Source organism: Ricinus communis, chromosome 7 (genome assembly GCF_019578655.1).
Source record: "Ricinus communis isolate WT05 ecotype wild-type chromosome 7, ASM1957865v1, whole genome shotgun sequence".
Taxonomy (NCBI): Eukaryota; Viridiplantae; Streptophyta; class Magnoliopsida; order Malpighiales; family Euphorbiaceae; genus Ricinus; species Ricinus communis.
The window spans coordinates 1,966,711-1,988,122 of record NC_063262.1 but is presented as its reverse complement, the minus strand read 5'-3'; the positions used below and the strand labels follow the sequence as shown (position 1 = coordinate 1,988,122).

The 21,412-nt window shown below is 30.3% G+C and overlaps 2 protein-coding genes across 2 annotated transcripts; one reads left to right on the top strand and one right to left on the bottom strand.

The window, feature by feature from the left end:
• Nucleotides 1-360: 360 nt before the first annotated feature.
• LOC8264188 (probable NAD(P)H dehydrogenase (quinone) FQR1-like 2) lies at nt 361-2,832 on the bottom strand. The gene is made up of 2 exons (XM_002525057.4): nt 2,030-2,832; nt 361-1,222 (listed from the first exon to the last, which is right to left on the bottom strand). The coding sequence occupies exons 1-2, from the start codon at nt 2,572-2,574 to the stop codon at nt 994-996; spliced, it is 774 nt and encodes a 257-aa protein (XP_002525103.1). The 5' UTR covers nt 2,575-2,832; the 3' UTR covers nt 361-993.
• Nucleotides 2,833-15,122: 12,290 nt separating this feature from the next.
• Nucleotides 15,123-17,121, top strand: LOC8264189 (homeobox-leucine zipper protein ATHB-40). The gene is made up of 3 exons (XM_002525058.3): nt 15,123-15,365; nt 15,512-15,822; nt 16,755-17,121. The coding sequence occupies exons 1-3, from the start codon at nt 15,269-15,271 to the stop codon at nt 16,974-16,976; spliced, it is 630 nt and encodes a 209-aa protein (XP_002525104.1). The 5' UTR covers nt 15,123-15,268; the 3' UTR covers nt 16,977-17,121.
• The last annotated feature ends 4,291 nt before the right edge of the window (nt 17,122-21,412 follow it).

Genomic DNA, 21,412 nt, shown 5'->3' with positions numbered 1-21,412 from the left:
AAAAAAGTGCGAAGGTTTAGTACCAACGGAGCAATTAATCCTATAAATTATCTTAAAATATTTACATATAAACTTATCAATAATCCAAAATTAATTAAATATTTGATTATATATGAAATTGATACACTTTATTTAATATTAGAAGTGATTATAATTGAAAAAATTAATTTATTAATTAATATAATGTCTAAATATAATTAAAATACTATTTTTCAATACTGAGATTATTACTTAATTAAAAAAACAATTAGAATAGTCATCTATGTCAAAAAAAAAATTTCTCTCATTGAAGACGCAAGACTCGACCCATCTAAACAGAAAAGAAAACAGAAGAAGAGAACAAACATGAAATGGTAAACCTGATGGAAAATGATAATTATCCCTTTATTCAATCAAGCTCGTACTATGTCAAATCATGTACAAAAAAAAAATCAAAAGTAAGAAGCAACAATAATGTAAAAGGAAAAGAAAAAAGAAAGAAAGAAAGAAAGCTGAAGCTAGTATAAGAAACGAAAGGGAAAATGACGAGAAAGAGAAAATTAAATCGAAGTTCCTGAAACTTATAGCGATATATACTTTAGGCTCTGCAATTTCAGAAACGCTATTTCTAGCTCTTGACATTTGACAGACACATGGCACTTTTTTGCAATCAAAGTGATGAGAACCAAAGCATTTGCCCAAGTATCAAACCTAAGAGACTAATCTTATGAACTTTTGCATATACAAAGCGAGGAGAAAGTCCTGTCACCCTCATCAATAATCTTATGAACAACAGAAATAGCATTTCTGAAAATGCAGAGACCAAAGAATTTTCGGAATAAATCTCAAGACTTGGTTGTACTTTTCCCTAAAAAAAAAAAGAAAAAAAAATCCTTACATCTGACAGAAGGCCAATTACAAACAAACCCAATCAAATAAATGAGGAGAAAAGAGAGAGAGAGAGAGAGAGAGAGAGAGAGATAGACAAATGTGTTGGAAAAATTAGTAACATGATCAAGCCTGGGCAAGCCTCTTCACTACTGTAGCCATATATTTGCCCTGATGTTCTGCAAGTGCCAGCTCTAGTTCAGTTGGCTCTCTTGAGCCATCACCAGCATAAACGCCAGCACCGTAGGGAGAGCCTCCTCGTATAGAATCCATCTTGAACATGCCAGCGCCAAAGGTGTACCCTATGGGAACAAATAGCATTCCATGGTGGGCTAATTGAGTAATTGCTGTCCATCTGCCCCAAAATGAAACAAGAAACGGTGGAACGGGAAGCGACAGTTAGATTAGATATAAGGTCTACATAAAGAGCTTTTCTATTAATCTCTTCTAATTTCGAAATCTATGAGAAGAACAGTGCAAAATGCAATGACCCCGTACAAGTACTTTCAGCTGTTCAGTTCCCAAACTCTGTCAAGTACAACTAATATAATTATTACCGGTGCCAGAACAGACCACATGCACACCACCTCACAGACAAAGAGACATATTAGCTTATGACAGCTTAAATATATCTGCTTTCATTACTTTTTCAATCTCCCAACTCTAAAATGCCCATCAAACACCAAAAGAATTACAAAAACACATCAATCCAAACCAGAATCTGTTAGTGCCAATCACAAAGTTGGTATTTGGGAAAAGAACAAATTCTCCGGAACATCTTTAAGACTAAGGCCTTGTTTGGAATAAATCATTTGCAATAACTCATTTCAGCTGTATTCTTATAAAATCATGCCATTTGATTTCTTCCAAAATGCTATTAAAATGCCTTGTTTCAATTATATGTTGAAAGAGCTAAATTCTAGCCACCATGAATTTTCTAAATATCAGCCCTCACGTTAAAATATGAACCGGTCCGCTTCTAACTAGCTAATTCAGCACAAGTTGAACTGAAAAAATGTTCAGTTTTTTAATATTCTAGTAACAAGTAGCATTATTATCTGCAATTCATGTACCTAATTATCCATCTCTGCAAATTTTATAACCTAATGCAGTTCAATTCTGATTATAAGCGAATAACATAAAAACACAAGAATGCACTTACGCGGTGGTTTCTTGGCCGCCGCCTTGAGTACCGGTACTAACAAAGAAACCGGCAGGTTTCCCGGCGAGTTTCTGTTCTTCCCACAATTGACCAGTGGAGTCAAAAAAGGACTTCATCTGAGCAGCCATACAACCAAACCTAGTAGGAAACCCAAACAGAAGACCATCGGCCTCCGCTAATTCCGAAGCTGTAATCTCCGGAATTTCCGGATCTTTAACTGGCGCTTTCATATTCTCCAAGACGTCAGACGACAGCGTTTCAGCAACTCGATATAGTTCACCTCTCACTCCTTCAACTCCATCTATTCCTTTCTTCATTCTCTTAGCCAAACACTCTACGTGACCGTACATGGAGTAAAACACGATGAATACTTTTAATTGCGATGATGTGGTGGAATCCGTTGCGTTTGTCGTCATTACTACATTACCATCATCAATATCGTCTTCGATTTGGATCGGAGGAGCGTCGCGAGATGTATTCTGTGGATCTTCGGCGACGGCTGGTCGTTTATTTTTGCTTGGAACACATCCACCTCCTTTCCCCATCCCGAATTATCTAATCCCAATTCCCAATTCTGGAACCAGCAATCCGAATTCGAGAAAGGAAGTGTTTGTTTGGCAGCTTTTCGGGTCAGATGGGATGATTGTAGAAAAAGCTGGCTGAGGTTCAGAAGTGTTGAATACAGCAGAGCGGGGGTTTGTTTGACATTTTCGAGAAATGAAGAACGGTGGCGTTTCGGAGTTTCTTTTTTTCTCTAATAAGCGATGTCGTCGTTGGGGTGGTATTAGGTGATAAAGCCGGCGGGCCATTCTTATTGGCTAAGAATATTGAGATTGGGCCTTGTATAGCGGCGTTACTGGTGGTTAATGGGGAATGAGTGTCAAGCATGACAAGTGACAATGACACGACGCTGTTTTACATATTTGAACTGTTTTACCTACTTTATTTTTAAAAAATATAAAACAAGGTTATAAATCTTATTCTGATTTTATTTTTTCTGAAATCATTAATTTCTTTTAGATAAGTAAAATTTAAACCCTAATGGTTACTTTTGAAGTAATTTTACTTACATTAGTTTGAAGTACTAATTAATTATTTTACTAATTTTATTTAATGAAGCGCTAAAACATAGCATTTGGAATCCGATCAATTTATTCTAGCTTCAGACATTATTATTTATTTTATTAAATTAATCTTTAATATATAATAGTTAAAGATTTTTTTTAAAAGAAAATATAGAGCTATTAATTCAGTTTGTTCTGAAGAGTTAAGGCCTTGGATAATATAAATAGGTTCCATGTCTTCCTAAGTCCAATGGGCTCTCTTGACGTTTGGACCAGCACAAGAAAATATGTTGACAAAAATGTGTATTTGTAAGTGGTGGGTTTTCTTGTTCTTCTCATTAAGCATTTATGGTCTAAGGGAACTCATAATTCAGAAACATCCACCTCAATAATTCCAATTTTAGTTCTAGGTCAGTCTTCTACTCCAGCTGGACTAAATTGGCCCAATAGATAAATAAGCATGCGTATTGCTAATTGCTTAACCAAAATTCATTTTAATTCAAGCCTACAAAACTGAATTAGTCCCTTTAGTCTATTTTTGTAGTTGTCACTACATTTTCTGTATATATGTCATGTGTTTACAATTGCTGGGCCTTTCAGCATTTAGACACATTTGATGGGAGTGAACCCAAGAGAGCTTTCTGATGGGAGTGGGAGGGTCCTAAATGAAGGGCATCTAAATACCCATCAAATGTTGCTTGGCATGATAGGAACTAGGAACATGTTTTCGTACGTGGCCAAGTTTAATCATGATCTCTTGCTAAGTTATTTTTTGTATAGATTGCAAATAATGCTTGATATTATTGTCATATTTCATAATGGTTGAAGGGGTAGGGTTTGATACAAATGCAATAATATGAATGGGGATAAGATAAATTAGTTGTGTTTTGATTAAAGTAGGTAGCTCGGTCTCACTCAAGTGATTAAAGGGAGAGGTGTGTGGGTTTTAAGGATGCATCTTAATCGCAATTAATCATAGCATTATATCTAAATTAAACTTAATAATCATGATAACATTGTACTAAAATGCTTTATGAAACATTAAGTGGTCGCAAAGTTGGTGGATTGGGAGCAACAATTAAGACTTTTACATGGAATCGCACTCAATACTTGAAACTTTAGGCACAACATGGTATAAGAAATGAAAAAAAATGGGAAGAAATTGATTAAGATGGATTTTAAATTTTAATACCTTCATTATTTTTTGCCTTTCTAGCTAAGAGGTACGTACGATTTCAATTCATTATTATAAAAACAATAATAGCAATAATAATAAAAAAAATTACTAATGCAAACTAATGAGCACTAATGTTACAAGAAAGGACAACAAAAGGCTGATATATATATATATATATATATATATATATATATATATATATGATTGTTGATTTTAGCCTTTATATGTATATGTACTCTTGGCAATTACATATTCCTCCTTCATGGACCACCATTAATGCAGAAGATCGAAAATTCAATTCATGTTATTTTACCTTTAAAAAAAATTAAATTTCTAATTAGATCACCATTTATATTGTTCAAATAATCAATCACATCGAAATTACATTGTCCCGTTTTTAAAGAGTGATTATGTGGAGAATTTCTTGACTTAGTTATGTTCGAATATAAGACTAATTATTTTTTAGATGGTGTTTTTTCTCAAAAAAATTACAATAATTTTCATATTTAATTATCCATTCTGACAATATAGAAAATTGGCAAGTCAGTTATTGACAACTATACTTCTCTTTGCAAAAGTTTGGAAACATTAGAAAAGAAAATCTGGACCACACCATTGATATGATATCGGGTGGAGAAGAAAAAGGTGGGTGACAATGCAATATACCACTGTCTTTGGATCTGGGACACCTGATGGATAGAAAACCCTGGAAGGCTTGCGAGCGAATCCGTACCTACAACATATGCAACCCCAACAAATTGGTAACCATACACGTGTTTAAGTAATTAATTCATTAAACTTAATCCCTAAAACAAATCAAGATTAATTAATTAAGTATCAGTGGTCACCATGTGCAAAAGCTGATTAGGCAATTGAACACAGGAGGTTTAGGAAAGAAAAAGACAGCTTGGAATTCGTAAAAATTGTGTTAATTAACAAGGCAAGGCAATGGGAAGAACCAAAGGAGGAGAGGACAGATGATTACCCACTTGTCCACTATCCAGGTTTAGTTCTTTTTTGCTATAACTATATTTAAAAAGAAAACTAAATGAATCATATTCATCGTACTATAAAGTAAATTTTTTATATATATTTTATTCGTATAAAGAATAATATATTTGAATACTCTATCGAAATTTTTTAATAGAAATAATAAAGCGTTAGAATTAATATATTAATTATATTATTTTATTTCACATGCTATACATATCTGTCAATAATCAGATCAGTTTACTCACTTACCGCTACTCTTAAAACATATGCATATTAAAATATTTATTAATTAATTAAGACTATAATAAGTCATAATTAAAGGTAACAAAACTTAGCAAGCTGTTGGCGAGATTTGTTGCTTTGAGGCATGGAGAATAATCCTACTTTATATTAGTGTTTTTAGTGTTTTGTGAGAACTTTTAATTTACTTTAGTGAAAGTGACACGCTATAGAGGAGTTTGCCTTCCAAAATGGAAAAGTATAAAGGCTCTCTCTCCTCTTCAAATCTTCATTGTGATATTTTTTTTAAGTATTTGACTATCATCTTTTTCACCAATGGCTAAGACACTAAGATATGGACTAGTTATCTTTGACAAAAATCGTAGGATCTTAATAGATATGAAGAAGTTTTATACATACTTATATATCTTATTAACCCAACGTTAAATTGATGGTTAATTTAGTAATGAAAGTGACCATCTATGGTGGTAGCCTAGTGATTGAAGTGATTTTACCAAGCTATATGGATTTGAGTTTAAATTTGGTTGGCAACAGTTATTGATATATTTATGTTGTTTTAAGACCATCCAGATCACGTTTTGGTTGCGTTTCTTTTACTTGGTTCTAAAATTGATTGTGCAATAACAAGCTTGGTTTTCATTTCAAGTTAAAGGCAATAGAGAGAACGCGTATTATTATATGTTCAACAAAATCACTATTACTACTGATGATTCTTTTTTTTTTCCGCCTATTTACAAGAAAAAAAAATAATTTTTAAAAATGAAAACAAGTAATCATCTTTCATACAACACATATTTATTTATTGGTTATGTAATTTGACTAGTGAATTAAATTCAATAATTAACTATAAAAGGTTAAATCATTATTTATATTCTTAAATTTGTATCGAGTAGTTAATTTAACATTTTAATTTCTGATTTAACTTAACATATATCTAATTCTTGCTTTTTTTAATATTTAAAAATTTTTAATTTTCAATTTCACTTAGCATGAACATGAATTTTTTTTTTAGTAATATTTAAATACTTTTATGGATATATTGAATGAAGATATATGTCAAAAAATATTTAAAAATTATTAAAAAAATAAATTCAAATATTTATTAAGTTAAATAAAAAATTAGAGTATTAAACTGACTAAATAACTAAAATTCATAAGCAAAAACATGCATTTGACCATTATAAAAATTAAGCGATCTATAATTTACATGGATAACTTTTTATACATAAATATATATATATATTTATGTATAGAAAAAGTAACTATTTTTCATGAACCACTAATTTTGCCGTTGTCCATCCAATTTAATCGGTTGTAATTGTATAGGGTAGGTGTTAGCATCTTGAGTTTAGAGCTAAAGTATATAATAAAAATCATATTAATCTACCTAATGGCCTAAATCAAGGCGGAATTCAAGGGTTTCTGAAATCTAAGTCATCATAAATAATAATTAAAAAAATCAAATGGTTAATAATAATAGAAAAGAGTTATCTTTATTGGATTAGGGAGAGATAGAAGTTGATGTGTAACAAAAGAAAAAGATCATGTGCAGTGCCACATACACTTAACAAAGAACAAATTAAATGGAAGGTGTATCTAATTCTAGTGTATGAGGAGGGAAACATGGAAGGAAACTGTGTGCGGTATATACAACATAAACAAAATTAATATTAAGCTCAAGGAAAGAAGAGAAGACCTCCATGGGTTATGACATAGATCACCACCACTCACAATATATCTTTTTAGCTTTATGGTCATATTGACATTAGAATTTTATATATATTGTTAGCTTAGGGCCTATGTGTAGGGATTATATGTAAGAAAAATGTTGGACAAACATATATATATTTATACAATACATGATATTTGTAAAGTGAAATGTGGTTAGTGGACATGCCTACTCTTTCCATGTCACAACAATTTCACTAGATTTTTAATTACTTTAACCCTTCTATCATATAGTTATGAATGTATAAGCTGAGCATGAATAATAGCTCGACCATGAAAAAATAAGTTAACTGTAAGGGAATAGACCGACAATAGAAGAATAGATAAAAAATGAAGAATAAGTCGACTATAAAAAAAATAGACTAACTGTAAGAAAATAGACCGACCATGGAAAAATAACACTAATTCGCATATATAGTGAAATAATATAATAATTTTTCAAAACTGCAATGTTTGGAAGTGTAAACATCAGTCCACATCAAAAGAAACATCCATATTTTTTTAAAAGTTTGAGAGTAAGTCCTTTTTTTTTTTTTTTTGGTTAATATGTATACAAGAGGATACCTTTGTCTTAAAAATTAAAGAAAAAAAGATGACTCTCTATAGGGAATTTGTTTTAGGTCCATATATATTACGTGAAGATAGGCATAATAGTGATATATTATATATCAATCATCTGGACATAAGATAGAGGTTTCAATTGGTGAACAAACTATCTATAAAAGAAGGTAATATCTCAAGCCAGCAGAATTAATTAACAGTTCGGGACCACTTACATTCCCTTAAAAAGTGAATGATGATGAAAGATTTGGTTGCATTTCGTTCTTCCTTTTAAGAGAAAACTAAAGAATTTGTTGACGCATGTTCAATAATCAAGATGCATAGTATCAGATTAGATTAGAGATAAGCCATAGAGTATTGGACATATAGTTACCCTTTTTTTAAATAAAAATCACAAGAGAGTAAATTGAATAGTGTGCCGCATAAATTAGAGACAGTCGTTCTCTTACATTTATATAAAAAGGTGTTAAATTAAATAATTGTAATTTCTTTTAATTATCTGGTATACTTTTGCTTTTCTTTTTTATTTTTATTTTTTTTTAGTGTTCTGTTTGAGAAAACTCGAACTGCTATAAATAAGAATATCAAATCAAATCGGTATCTGATTTTGATTAGCAATTAAGTTTTCTTTAATCAAGAGGATAACTACGTTTGAAGGACTTAAGATCTAAACACCAAAAATAATATTTTGGTTAGCATTGAAAATATTTAGTTGGAAGATGGGAAACAAGGCTTGCAATTGTCGGAATACACATGACACTCAATTAGTTTAATTTTCTTTGATTATTTTAGTCAAAGCAAAAGCTTATTGAAACTCATAAACAACTCAAAAGCATACAAAGGAATCCTAACCACACCATGCGCATCTTCTTCCTCTCCTTTCCTTTACTCTTTTTCTTTTCTATAATAATTATTATTAGAACAAAAAAAAAAAAAAAAGAACCTCCGTCCAGAGCTTAAGACACAATTAATTCCAGCAGCCAGATTAAGGGAATCTCTTCTCCAACTAAAATGCATTCATTATCACTGGCTACGAAAGTTTCATCCTTATCTTTCTGGTTATTAGTATTTATTAAAAGAGCTCATAAGAAAGTAAAATCCCCAGCAGATTATTGCACATGAAAAATGAAGTGATTTTATATATTATTTTAATGTTATAAGAAAGTTCTGAAGCTCCCTTCCTCCATTTGTAATTAAAGATTTGTATAAATATTTTTTAAATATAATTTATTTTCTTATCCATATATCATTTTCAGATCGTATTTATAATCAATGTTCTATTTTGTACAATCGTACTCATTTAAATGTTGTATTATTCATTATTTATGCGAGTGATTTCTACCCATCTTCTGATTCTACCATTCATAACAAATTAAATCAAGACTAAAATATTAAGTCGTGTTTATAAAATATTGTTATAATAATTGTGATTATAATATTTTGTTCAAATTTGAGACATTAAGAAAAAAAGAAACCACGTAAATTTATTCCCATTAGTAGTTTCATCCTTATCCGTTCTTACAATCTTTTTCTATCTATACTTTAATCTTAAGTTTAACCATACATACCTAGTAAACAAAAGACACAATCAAACAGCCTTTATCTAAATATATACATATACATTACTTAGATTAGAACCAACTTGAATTAGAAATTGATAGCCCATTTTTCTAGAGAACCACCCCTCTTATCTTATCATATGAAGGAAAATACATAGTTGTCAAAACTTTATTGGGTTCTAAAATGTTACATGGACACATATAGTCCTAGACAGGCTAGAGTAGATGTTAAAGAAAAGAATTATAATTTCAGGGCATGAATGAATTATGTTCACAGGTAGCAAACCTCCAATCAAATCAACTCTTTCTTTTGACACTCCCCACTCATGACAATTCCTCCACTCTAGCTCTCACTTGCAAAAAAAAAGCCCTACGTGTCATTTTTGAAGAGGGGTCCAAAATGGTTTGCTGGAGAGATCAAAATGTTCCACAATAGGGAAATATATATATATATATATATACCCTATTTCAGCAAAGAGTTAATGCCCCCTATTCTCCTTCAATATCATCCCTTTGCCTCATTTAAGCTAAGTATTTGTAGTCTAATATGCTTGCAAAATGAATTGACCCTTCAACACGAACACCTATTACGCATTATATCCCAACCTGCCAATTTTTCTAAATTTGACCTAAAGAAGGTGGCTAAGGTTTTTACGCATTCATATAGCATGCATTTATAGATTATTCCTTAAGATAAGCATTAATAAATCAAAGAAACTAAGACCCATTTCACATTTGTGAGTCGCTCTAAATTTCATCCATCTCTTTTACAAAGAGAAGAAAAAGAAAGTTTTTTTTTTCTTGGTATGGTACGCAGACCTCATCATTCAAAATAATTGATATCCATTCAATGTCTTTAATATTTTCTTTTCACAAAAGAATATATCTTGACACCAGCAATTCGTGCACTCATCATCATTTATACAAACTATCTACTTACTTGTTCAATCCAAATTCTTGAATTATACTTTATTCAGTACTAAGGAACAGTGTCAGAGATAGAGAAGGGGACCATGAGGCCATTGCCCCTTTAACCTCTTAAAAAATCTTAACATTTTCCTCAATAATTTCTTCATTCTTTTTACCTTTGGCTCCCATTAATTTATTGTTTAGATATATGCTTTATCAATGGCAAAATATATAAAAATTTATTAAAAATAAAATTTATTGACTTTCTCAATAGTTATTAATTTTTATGTCTCAAATCTACACAATATGATAATTATCTCTTAACGCTATAAAAGTTATTAGTATTGGTCGATGGCGATAGAAATTTCATAAAGATTTATTAATTTTATGTATAAGAATACTAACTAGGATACCTTTAGCTCCAAAAGAAAAAACCTAGGATACATCTTGATAAACCTCTATGCGGTTACTCAGAGAAATATTGTTATATTAACTTAATACACCAATTAACAAAATTATGACATTTTCCACTTTTGATTTTTAACTATCTTATCAATTATAAGTCAGATTGATATATAATATAAATAAAATGTAATAATTTTATAAGAAATTGAGGAGGTAAAAAACTGAATTCGTGTAGAAGGTAAAAAGAAAGAAGGGTAATTCTAACATCTTGGCGGCTGTAACGTAGAAACGTAAGAAAAAGGGAAGGGGTATTGGTGGGCAGGGTTTGAGGTAAAGTGTGAAAATGTAATGAGAAAGATACACGTGGATGGATAGAATATGTGGTCCCATCTGAGTTCGTGGGGGTAATGACACGTACAGAAGTGTTTAGTTGCGACCCATGTGCCCTTTGCTTGGCCAACTTGTCCTTGTCACTACTATATCTGTATATATATATATATATATATATATATATATTATTATTACCATGGCTAGCTAGCTCCATGACTTTGCCAGCCAGCCTTACCCTTAGTTCTAGCCATTTCTCTCCTACTTTCTTTTTCAAAGCTCATTTAAAACGCTACTAATTTTGAGTTTAAAAAAATCTATATATTTATTATAAGCAATCCATTAGAGATTGATCTTAATTGCCTAGTCTTGACTTGCTTATTCTTAATCCAGCTTTGAGGAGTCAAAATTTTCAACCCATTATCCCATTTTTGAAGTCTTGTTTAATCCGACTATATTCCTATTTTATTGGATGAGCCGTGGATATTGCCAAGACAATTTATTTTTCTTAATTCTTTTCCATTCATTTAGTTCAAAAGTTTGTTGCTACTAGTAAAAGAGATGATTGGCACAGTGATTTATTGTATAATTTCAAATACTAATAAGTTATTATCTAAAGTTTAAGGTGTAATGAAAAGATATTAGATTACTTATTCGAATTAAAAGAGTTAAGATTAATCTTATAGGTTATTATTTAATGGATTTAGTTTAGTTTGATTTTCTTTTTAACTCCTTGTTGTCATAGCCAATATAACTCGAGATTAGACATTGTGTCCAATGAGATCTCAATGAAATAATAGAACTTTATATATTAAAATTAATCTCCTCTTATTGGATTTTTTTTTTCATAATACGTGCCTTGAAATCCTACCATCTGAAATGATTGAAAATATAAATATTTATTTTAAAATTTTAAAATAATTACACAAAATTATTAAAATATAAAATTTTAGATTTAATTTGTAATTAGGCATTGGTTCAGCTATTGCTTTAGTTTGAATTTTGTTAAGTAGAAATCGACCAACTTACATTCACGTTCTTCTCATTTAGTCCGATCATAATTATAGACAATTGATTAAAAAGTTTCATATAGTTGAATGTATACTCTCATTTATTCACCAAATTTATGGATGATTGATATATATATATATATATATTAGTTTTAAGTAATTAAATATGTGTTAATCATTCAATATTAAAATGTAAAATACTAGTATGTTCGTTTTACTATCATTCACTGCGGTTTATAAACTTTATGTAGGCAATAATTTCTCTAATTGATTAAGTCATTCATTGTTGACATAGTCTTTCTTAGTTCAATCCTCCATCATTTATGCTATTACTATATCATGAAACAAAGAGCTAGACGGAGAAAATGAATCAAACAAATATCAGGACTTTGCTTTTAAACTCATTATAACAAACAAATAATGGCCTGTATAGTATTGCTCCACTTTCAATCAATCTTGAGAAAGAATGATTAAGCAATAGAAAGTTACAAGACCAGCTTTTTAGGGTTTTATCTTTCTTGTCCTGCGCAAAAGAAAAGGGAAAGAAAAAAGAGCGAGAGAGACATGTACAGATGGTGCTTCTGATACCGCTCGTGGCTGTCTGTCTCTTGATCGTGGAATATGAGTTGAAACATAAACCTGCCTCCAAGTCTAATGGATTTGGTCCATACCTATAACATATATATGACTGCTCTAGCTCTAAAAGAAAAATAAGAATAAAGAAAAATTCTCGTTTAGTGATTGGTTGCAAAGAGAAACCAGTTACAAGCTTTGTGCTTCTTCTTTTTATCCTTTGATGATAATCTTTTCCCTTTCTACCTTTTTTTTTTTTGTTTGTGTTTCAGTTCTAGATTCATTGGTTCTCTTCGATGGCAGGAACATGAAGCTTTTTGCAGGACAGACAAAGTGGCCATGCTTTTCTTGTCTACACTTGAATATTCTTAGAAAGCTGGTCAAGCCATTGCCACATGTTTTAGTCCCCTTCTATCTATGGATTCCATTTAGGTCATCTTGTCACCATTTTCCATTTTAACTATAGCTGAAAATTAATTCTGAGAGAGAGAGTAGAGGGTTAAAAAGAAAGGGACGTACCCTATAGATGAGTGGATGAGAAAGTGACTTCAGTTGCTTGATTGGACGGATATCATGGAAAATTTAGTGCAGTTCTTCATATTTAATATAATTTGTCGTAAAGAATCTAGGAAAACGAAAGCATGCATGATGTTCATTTCATTTGCTCTACAAGGAACATTGATAAATAGACCAATAAAAACAGAAGACTGTATCTGCCTAAAATAGAGGAGCTACAACATTAAACTCCTACACAACACTCCCTTTCTCTCGTCCCAAATTAATTTTAAAATATAACTTTAATTTATTTCAACTCTTATATTTAATATTTTGAAGTTAAAAAATGGTATATCACGTGAGTGGATAAAAGTTGAGATAAATAAATACTAGATATATATATATATATTTTTTTTAATTTTAGTATAACAAGAGAAACACATTAATTGCAGTATCAAATCTGACTTTACCATGTAGTTATATGTAATTTATATTCTTGAGAGTATAGTTTAAGTTTTGTGAGAAGATATAGATATAAATTTTCCCCCCTCGTTAGATGAGGTGAGTTTCTACTAATACAGAGAATAATAAATTAAAATTTTCCACATATTTGGATAGCCAGAAAGTCTATCCATAATAATTTTACCGCCGTTATTGTGTATACAAAATTATATAAGTAATTAATCATAATACTTAATTATCCATTGAATAGACTATTTAATTAATGAATATCATAGGTAGGATTTTTCTTCTGTTGATCATATCCAGGAATTTAATTGATTAAACATAAAATAAAAAAAAAAATAGCAAGAAGGGGAATCACAGGCATGTAAGAGATATGGTGGTAGCTAAATTATGTTGTCCCAAAAGAGGAGGAGGAATTGTGAGTAATCCTAGACGTCAACAATGACGAAATCTCTAGCTACTGGTCTCAAATTGCTCCAATCACATTAATATATTAATCATTCTCTCTCTCCCCCATTAAAAAAGAACAAAAACGAGATTAAAAAGAAACGGGTCCTCGTCCTTCCTTGATGTTTCATTTCTAAATAATAGTAAGTTAATAATAAAAACGCCATTTGAACGGACAAATAGTGTGGAAAGTTTTTACATTTTCACCCATTCTCGAGCCACGCATGGAGCAATATAGTTTAAAAAGGAAAACATAGCTTTTGCTTAAGCTAAGCCAAGAATCTTGTAGCTAAGAAAAGAGTGCGGCTTGGCTATTCTTTTCTTTTTCTTTTTTTCTTTAAGACATGGAAAGAGAAGAATACCACCCAATTGGACAACAAAAGTGACTTACATGTCCAAATCCAGAGGCCAACCGTACTATATTGTTTATTGACTTCGAGGGTTTTCACTGCTCAGGTTTGGGATCCCAACCACATGAAATTACAAGACTGTGTTGTTGTTTTTTTGAGTTTGTGCTCGTTGCTATGCTCACACTTAATGCCCTTCCTTTCTTCACTAATTACCTAATTAGGACAGCCTAATTGACTAATCCACCCTTGCTTCTCCCTTATCTGATTTGGATTAAATTCCATAGTTGAGTTGTGTTCACACATACCACCTGTCAGGAAAATAGCTTACATGGTTTTGCAATGTCTCTTTGTTCAAGTGCTTCACATATAAAGTTACACACAATTAAAGAACCCTATATGCTAAAATGTGAATGTGATTATCATCTTGAGAGATGGGCATTTTCTTTTCATATATCCATATTCTTTCCTTCTTGTTTTATGTGTAGAGGGGAAGAGAAGCTTTAACCTTTATTGACATGGAAGTTAGGCCATATGTACTGTTTTTCTTTTAGTCCGTTAAGAGTGAATTATTTCTACCAGCAGAACAAGGACAGTGGAGGACGTTGACCCTTCTTTTTGTCTCGCATCAAAAGTAATCATATAGATATATAGCCATATTTTCATGAATGGCAATCTTGAAATTGTAAACAAAACACATGTCCTTCATTGTCATTAAAATTCTGTAGCCAAAAAGAAAGTCTTGTGACAAAAAACACCCTTGAGTCCTACTCAAACCTGTTATAAAAATGCAACTCTTCCCATGTTTCCTCCAACTTGTCCACTCATTTTAACACACACACACAACAAAAATACTACTCATAACATAGCTATACATATAGAGAAAAGATAAATCAAAGAGAAAAAGAAAGAGTACTGAAAGAAACAGAGATAAGAAAAATGATGACAGCCACCTCGAATCAAAAGGTTGAAGATCACACGGTACTCCTTTCTCAATTGTACCCTGGAGTATACACGCAAATGGTTCCACAACAAGGTTAGTACTACTAAAAGAGTAAAGAAAAAAAAGAGATATATATATATATATATATATATATATATAATACATGCATACAGAAAGAGATAACCACTACTATCCATATTTTTCTTGCTTGATCATTATATATCGTTATTTCATAACAGGTGAGGCTAAACCGCGAAGAAGGCGAAAGAGGAACAAAGGAGGAGAAACAGGAGTGACTGGAGTAAAGAAAAGGAAACTCAGTCAGGAGCAAGTTAATCTTCTTGAAATGAATTTTAGTAACGAACGTAAGTTGGCATGTGAAAGGAAAGATAAGCTTGCTTCAGAACTAGGACTTGACCCTCGTCAAGTTGCTGTTTGGTTTCAGAATCGAACTGCTCGTTGGAAGCACAAGAAGCTAGAGGAAGAATACACTAAGCTCAAAACAGCCCATGAAACTATTGTTCTTGAGAAATGTCGCCTTGAATCTGAGGTTTATCTCTATCTTTATCTCTGATACGTTTTTCTTTTTTATTCAAGATTTTAAAGAACCTTAAGTTGATTATAAGTTACTTGATTCAAGTTTATTATTTTACTTTCTTCTTAGACTTTGTGAGTCCTGAAAGATACTCAAACTTCTAATAATCCCATTTTTACACAATCAAATTTCATTAATTTTCCTCATGTTTCTTGGAAACCAATCAGAGAAGTAATGGAATATATATATATATATTAATCCTTTCTTTATTACTTTCTACGTGTATTTAGTCAATAAAATAATGGAGATTAGTGCTGCCTAATCCCGTGATTTATGAGTTACGATCCATCTTTCTTTTCTTGTTTTTCCTTTCTTTTTTGTTCTTTTTGGTTCACTATGATCACTATAAAAAAAAGTCAGAATTGGGGACGAGAATAGCAGTAGAAAAAAAAAACTAAACTAATTGCACTCGATCTTTTTTACTAGAAAAAACTAGCATGACCCACCATTTTTAACGTTGCATGAGCTCTAGGCTTGGAGAAAAGCTACGCCAGGTTCTTGGGTTTGTGCTAAAAAGACCTAGCACAGACATGAACAGAATTGACTAGGAACAGAGTACTGCCACTTCCAAGGCAACAGATGAACAAACAGAACTTTGATCCTTCAATTCATTAGTATTTTCCGTAGAAATGTCGTTTAACGTTGGCTGTTTCTGGGCCTTGACAAGAAGCCCACTCTGGGAGTAACACCATTTATCTTCTTCCCACATGGGATAGTGCACGCCTTGTACGAATTTTGCATAAACAAAAAAAAAAAACTGTCAAGAATCTCATTCTCTCATCATCATATACATCTCTCTCTTTCACTTTTCTTTTATTATTATTTTTAAATAAAAAATCTTTCAACTTCATATGAAATTGAGATTAATGTCTGTGCTCTTTTTGCAGGTCTTGAAGCTCAATGAGCAACTGTGTGAAGCAAATAAAGAGATTCAACGATTAGCAGATCGCGTCGATGGAGTTTCGAGTAATAATTCCAGTTCAATGTCAATGGAAGCCCTCGACCCGCCATTTCTTGGAGAATTTGGGATGGAAGGATATGGGGATATTTTTCACATACCAGAAAACAATTACATTCATGGAATGGAATGGATGAATCTTTTTATGTAATTAATAAGTAGCTAATTGTAGTATTTAGATAGTAATTAAGTAACAATCTATTGTAAATTTTATCTATCTAGCGGTTAATTAAAGGGGTGTATGTTGATTACTAGAATCTGGATATAAAATGTCATTAGTTAGTAATTAAATTTAACTTGCCTTTTGACCCAAAGCAATGGCAATGCATTATCTTACGTAGCCTTTTTATTCTTTTCTCAAATACATATATCAGTGCATTAAAATGGAATAATTACAAATGCTAGCTCCCCTAAGATTAATCTTATTATATTCTTATGCTAATGTGTTTTTAAAATTATTATATTTCGACCATTAACGGAATCCGAAATAGTAAAAGAAGACTAACAAAAGAACTATTTTGTTATACATATTTGAAGAAGAGGAAGAACTGCTATACCTAAAAATACAGAAACAAAAATGTATAATAGGGCAAGCTGCAGGGAGATATTTGTAATTTTTTATAATAAAATTGCAAGCTAGATATTATTAAACAACAACATTATATAAATTAAAACATAAACAACAATGAAATAGCTTACAGATAAGACTGAACTTATATATGAATGGATAAAGAAAAGGAATTCTTATTAGCAGAAGAGGAAAAACTATCTATTCAGACCAAAAGAACATTTCGCTTGGACAAAAAGAAGGGTGCATATATAACTACTAAATTACTCAGAAAGAAGATAAGACACAACTATGAATGTAGATATTGGGATAAGGCAACACTAATTTAGGAAAGACATTTATGGATACCTTATCTTCAAGTTAATGACAGAAGTGAAGACTGATAATATTGTTTGAATGATGGGTTTGTTATGAGAAAGTGGCATGTTGCTAAGGTGTAATCTGATTGCTGATTGGTTCTGTACTAACACTGGAAACCATTCCTGTCTAGTGGCCTGCAGGAAAAAGGCTTAGTTTCTAACGATGATGACATTGCAAGATTAAGACAGCCCACTGTTTATCTCTTTGCACAGGAAAAGAAAACAGTCATGGGGTTGCATATTCTAAAAGAAACATAATGTCCTTGACATTGCGTCAATTACATGACATATTTCATGTGATCAATGGGAAAGAAAACTTTTGAAAGTTAAACAACAACAGTCAATTTTAAGAAATTTATTTGATTTGTATTTATTTTAATTATTAAAGTATCATAAAACACTCTTAAATTCATCACCGTAAATTGCTCGACGACTTTTTAAATTCATATTTGTTTTCTATAATTTTTAGGAGTTAAAATCTTTTTCCTAAAATATAAAAAATAAAACATAGCTCTTAGACTCTTTAGTAGCTCTTAATGAATTTGTTTATTATTTCCCTTTTCTCTATTTTTTTTTTCTCCTTTTCTCTTTCACTCAAACTACATAACAAAACCTTCATTAATAAAAAAAAATAGAAAAATAAAATAAAAAGTGTCACTGTAACATAGATAATTATTAGAAGGAGTTTAATTAATTATAATAGAATAAGAAAGAAAAAAAAAAAAAGTGTTAGTATTAAGAGGAGGAAAGATCACCATATTCTAGGAATCTATCTTAGTATAGTTCTGTAATATGATAAGGAAGAAACAAATCATTAATTCTCTTCAAACAATGTTATCCTGCCTGATTAAAACTGTGACCCTTCCGGGATAAGATTTTTGTTTGTTTTTCTGAAACGTTTCAAGGATAAGAAATTAAAAATGGCAAATTAAGAGAATACCGTAAATAGAGGGGAATGTCACCAGAAGCTTCAACACCTAAAATGGATATATCAAACCAGCGACAAATTTGTGGAAGATGTCATTCAAATGTCTCTCACTGTACTCCTATGTTAGACTAAAGATAAAAAAAAAGTATGATAAAAATGGACGACAAAGCTACTTTCTCATCGATGAATCCTGCTGTGATTTGAATTTCTTTTATACTACCACTTGCTTCACTTCTTAATCTTTTTTCTATTGTTTCTTTTTGTATATCGCCTTCCAGAATAGTATCTCTGATAATTCTTTGTAAACTGTAATATTTCACTGGTCTAGAACTTTATGTTTTTTACCATTAAATAAAATGAAGACAACATATATTGATCTATATTTAATAGTGTGATTTTTCTCTCTTTTCCCCTTTATCTTATTGATAGATATTCTAATCTTTTAGTTTTTACTATAATTTTTGATGATATGGACAGAGAGAAGACTAACTCTTATTGATAGAGTAATGATAACTTTCCATCAAAACACCAATAGTTACAACTCTTAACGTCATAATATTTTACCAATAATCATAACCATTCAATTTACAATCTTTTATTAACCAATAGAATTTAATCATTAATATATTACTATAATTATATGAGTCATTAATTTTTTAAATTCTTTTCTCTATATTGGTGCTCTTGATTTTAGTTTTTCTTTTTATGTTTCTTTTTGTTGTAAAGTTTTGATTTTTGTTAGTATTTGACGATGGGTTGTTTAAAGTCTTCGTGGGTTTATATTGGTGAGTGTCCACCAAAAGCTTTCTTTGGAAAGGTTGTGATTTTTTAGGCTTACAACAACTAAAACTAGTATATAAATCAAATCAATTCTATAATAGTATATAACATTTTTTATTAGATATTATATTTGTATTAGTGGGTTTATTTATTATCATTAATTATCTGTAATTAAAAACAATTAATACAAAATTAACATTTAATAGAGAATGTCATATGTCATTATGTAATTGATTTACTGTATGAATAATTTGGTAGATTGAGTTTATCTAATAAAAATTTAAATTTTTTTAGTAAATTCTATTATTTAAGCGCAAAAAAGACAATAAATGATTGTATCGTATTGAATGAGATACCTAATTCTTGATTATATAACATTCTTTCAACATCTAATCTCTATCAATATCATCATTGGATATATTTAAAATAATTTATTTATAAATTTAAATTTTATATATTTAATTGAAATAAAAATTTATTTTAAAATTATATTTTGAATAAATTTATTAAAAATTAATGATAACATTCTGAACAAATATTTTATTATTTTATTTTATTTTCTTACTTATTTTTATATCTTCTTTTTCTCTATATTTTTATTAAACAAAACATTTACATTGAATCTAAATTTAAATTTATTCTGAACATAATATTCTCTTTAAATATTATTTATTTATATATGTATATCCACGAGTGTAAGAAGATGATACCATCGCTGTGGCCATTGCAGTACTGCCTTCTTCAGTCGTTTTTGGCAAAATTTTATACATATTTTATATTTGGTCCCTCAGTAATAAACTAATTTCATTCTCTCTCATCATCTAAATAAATTTTAATTTAGTTTTTCCGCAATCCAATGAGTCCCTTCAAGTCATTGACAAAAAATAATTAAGAAAATAAACCGAAATAATTAATTCCAGTTCAACTTTTGGCTTCCTGGCATTACATGTATACCATTTAATAGCCCTATCTAAAAATATAACTCGAAATTAAAGAAGTGGGTTTACAATTTTTTTATTTAATCATTTATATATTATTTTTATCAAATCTACCTTTAAAATAATTATTTTATCTATTTCTTTCTATTAGTAGTTTTAAAAATCTAGTTTAAAAAAAAATAAAAAAATGGTTCGGTCAACCCAACCCGAAAAAAGGCCTCTACATGTAAAAATTACAAGGGGATGGTCCAGGTCTGGCCAAGTAATTGAAACTAACCCAGACCCAAGTTTCAGCCCAATAAGTGAAACTAACCCAGACCCAAGACTTAATTAAGTCCTCCTTTTTTCCCTCAATCAGCTAGAGTTTGTTGGCAAAAGTTAATTTGAAGGTTGTAAATTGTAATAGTACTACTCAATCAATTACAGCAACCATTTTCTGTCTTCTCCCATTTACTTGCTCCATTTCTATGAGAATTCTCTGTCTGTTTCTTGGGATCCAAACATTATATAAATCTTCCTTTATACCATCATAAAAATAAGCCGAGAAGCCCGAATTATATGATAATAATGTACATACAAGCCCTCTTTTTTTTTTTTGCTTGCATAAAATAATCTTTACCTATAGTTTTAAAAAATTAAAGAGATGACATCTTTTGTCTTTTATAATTCGGCTTTTCAAAAATCTAACTTCTAGTTTGACTATGAAATATATCACTTTCTAAATAAATATTCGACTTTGTATTTTATTTTTAAATTTAATATTAAATTTTAATTTAGTCAATTTAAAATCTGAATTTTAATTTAATTTTACTGATAAATTATCTTGTTAATGACGTGACAACTATAATTATATATAACCGTCATTTATTTCATTTGAATAATAAAAATGTACACATGCTTTTATCATATTTAATCCTAATAACAAAAAATAATGTAAAACCTAATAACTCAAACATCATTACTTTGATAATAATTTACAGTCATTAAATGACGTTACATTATATCCTTAACATT

Excerpts from the sequence above, each read along its gene's own strand:
- LOC8264188 (XM_002525057.4), bottom strand. The coding sequence starts at position 2,574 with ATGGGGAAAGGAGGTGGATGTGTTCCAAGCAAAAATAAACGACCAGCC. Across the intron at positions 1,223-2,029 it reads GGCGGCCAAGAAACCACCGC|ATGGACAGCAATTACTCAAT; the intron begins GTAAGTGCATTC and ends ATTTTGGGGCAG.
- LOC8264189 (XM_002525058.3), top strand. The coding sequence starts at position 15,269 with ATGATGACAGCCACCTCGAATCAAAAGGTTGAAGATCACACGGTACTC. Across the intron at positions 15,366-15,511 it reads GCAAATGGTTCCACAACAAG|GTGAGGCTAAACCGCGAAGA; the intron begins GTTAGTACTACT and ends ATTTCATAACAG. Across the intron at positions 15,823-16,754 it reads AATGTCGCCTTGAATCTGAG|GTCTTGAAGCTCAATGAGCA; the intron begins GTTTATCTCTAT and ends CTCTTTTTGCAG.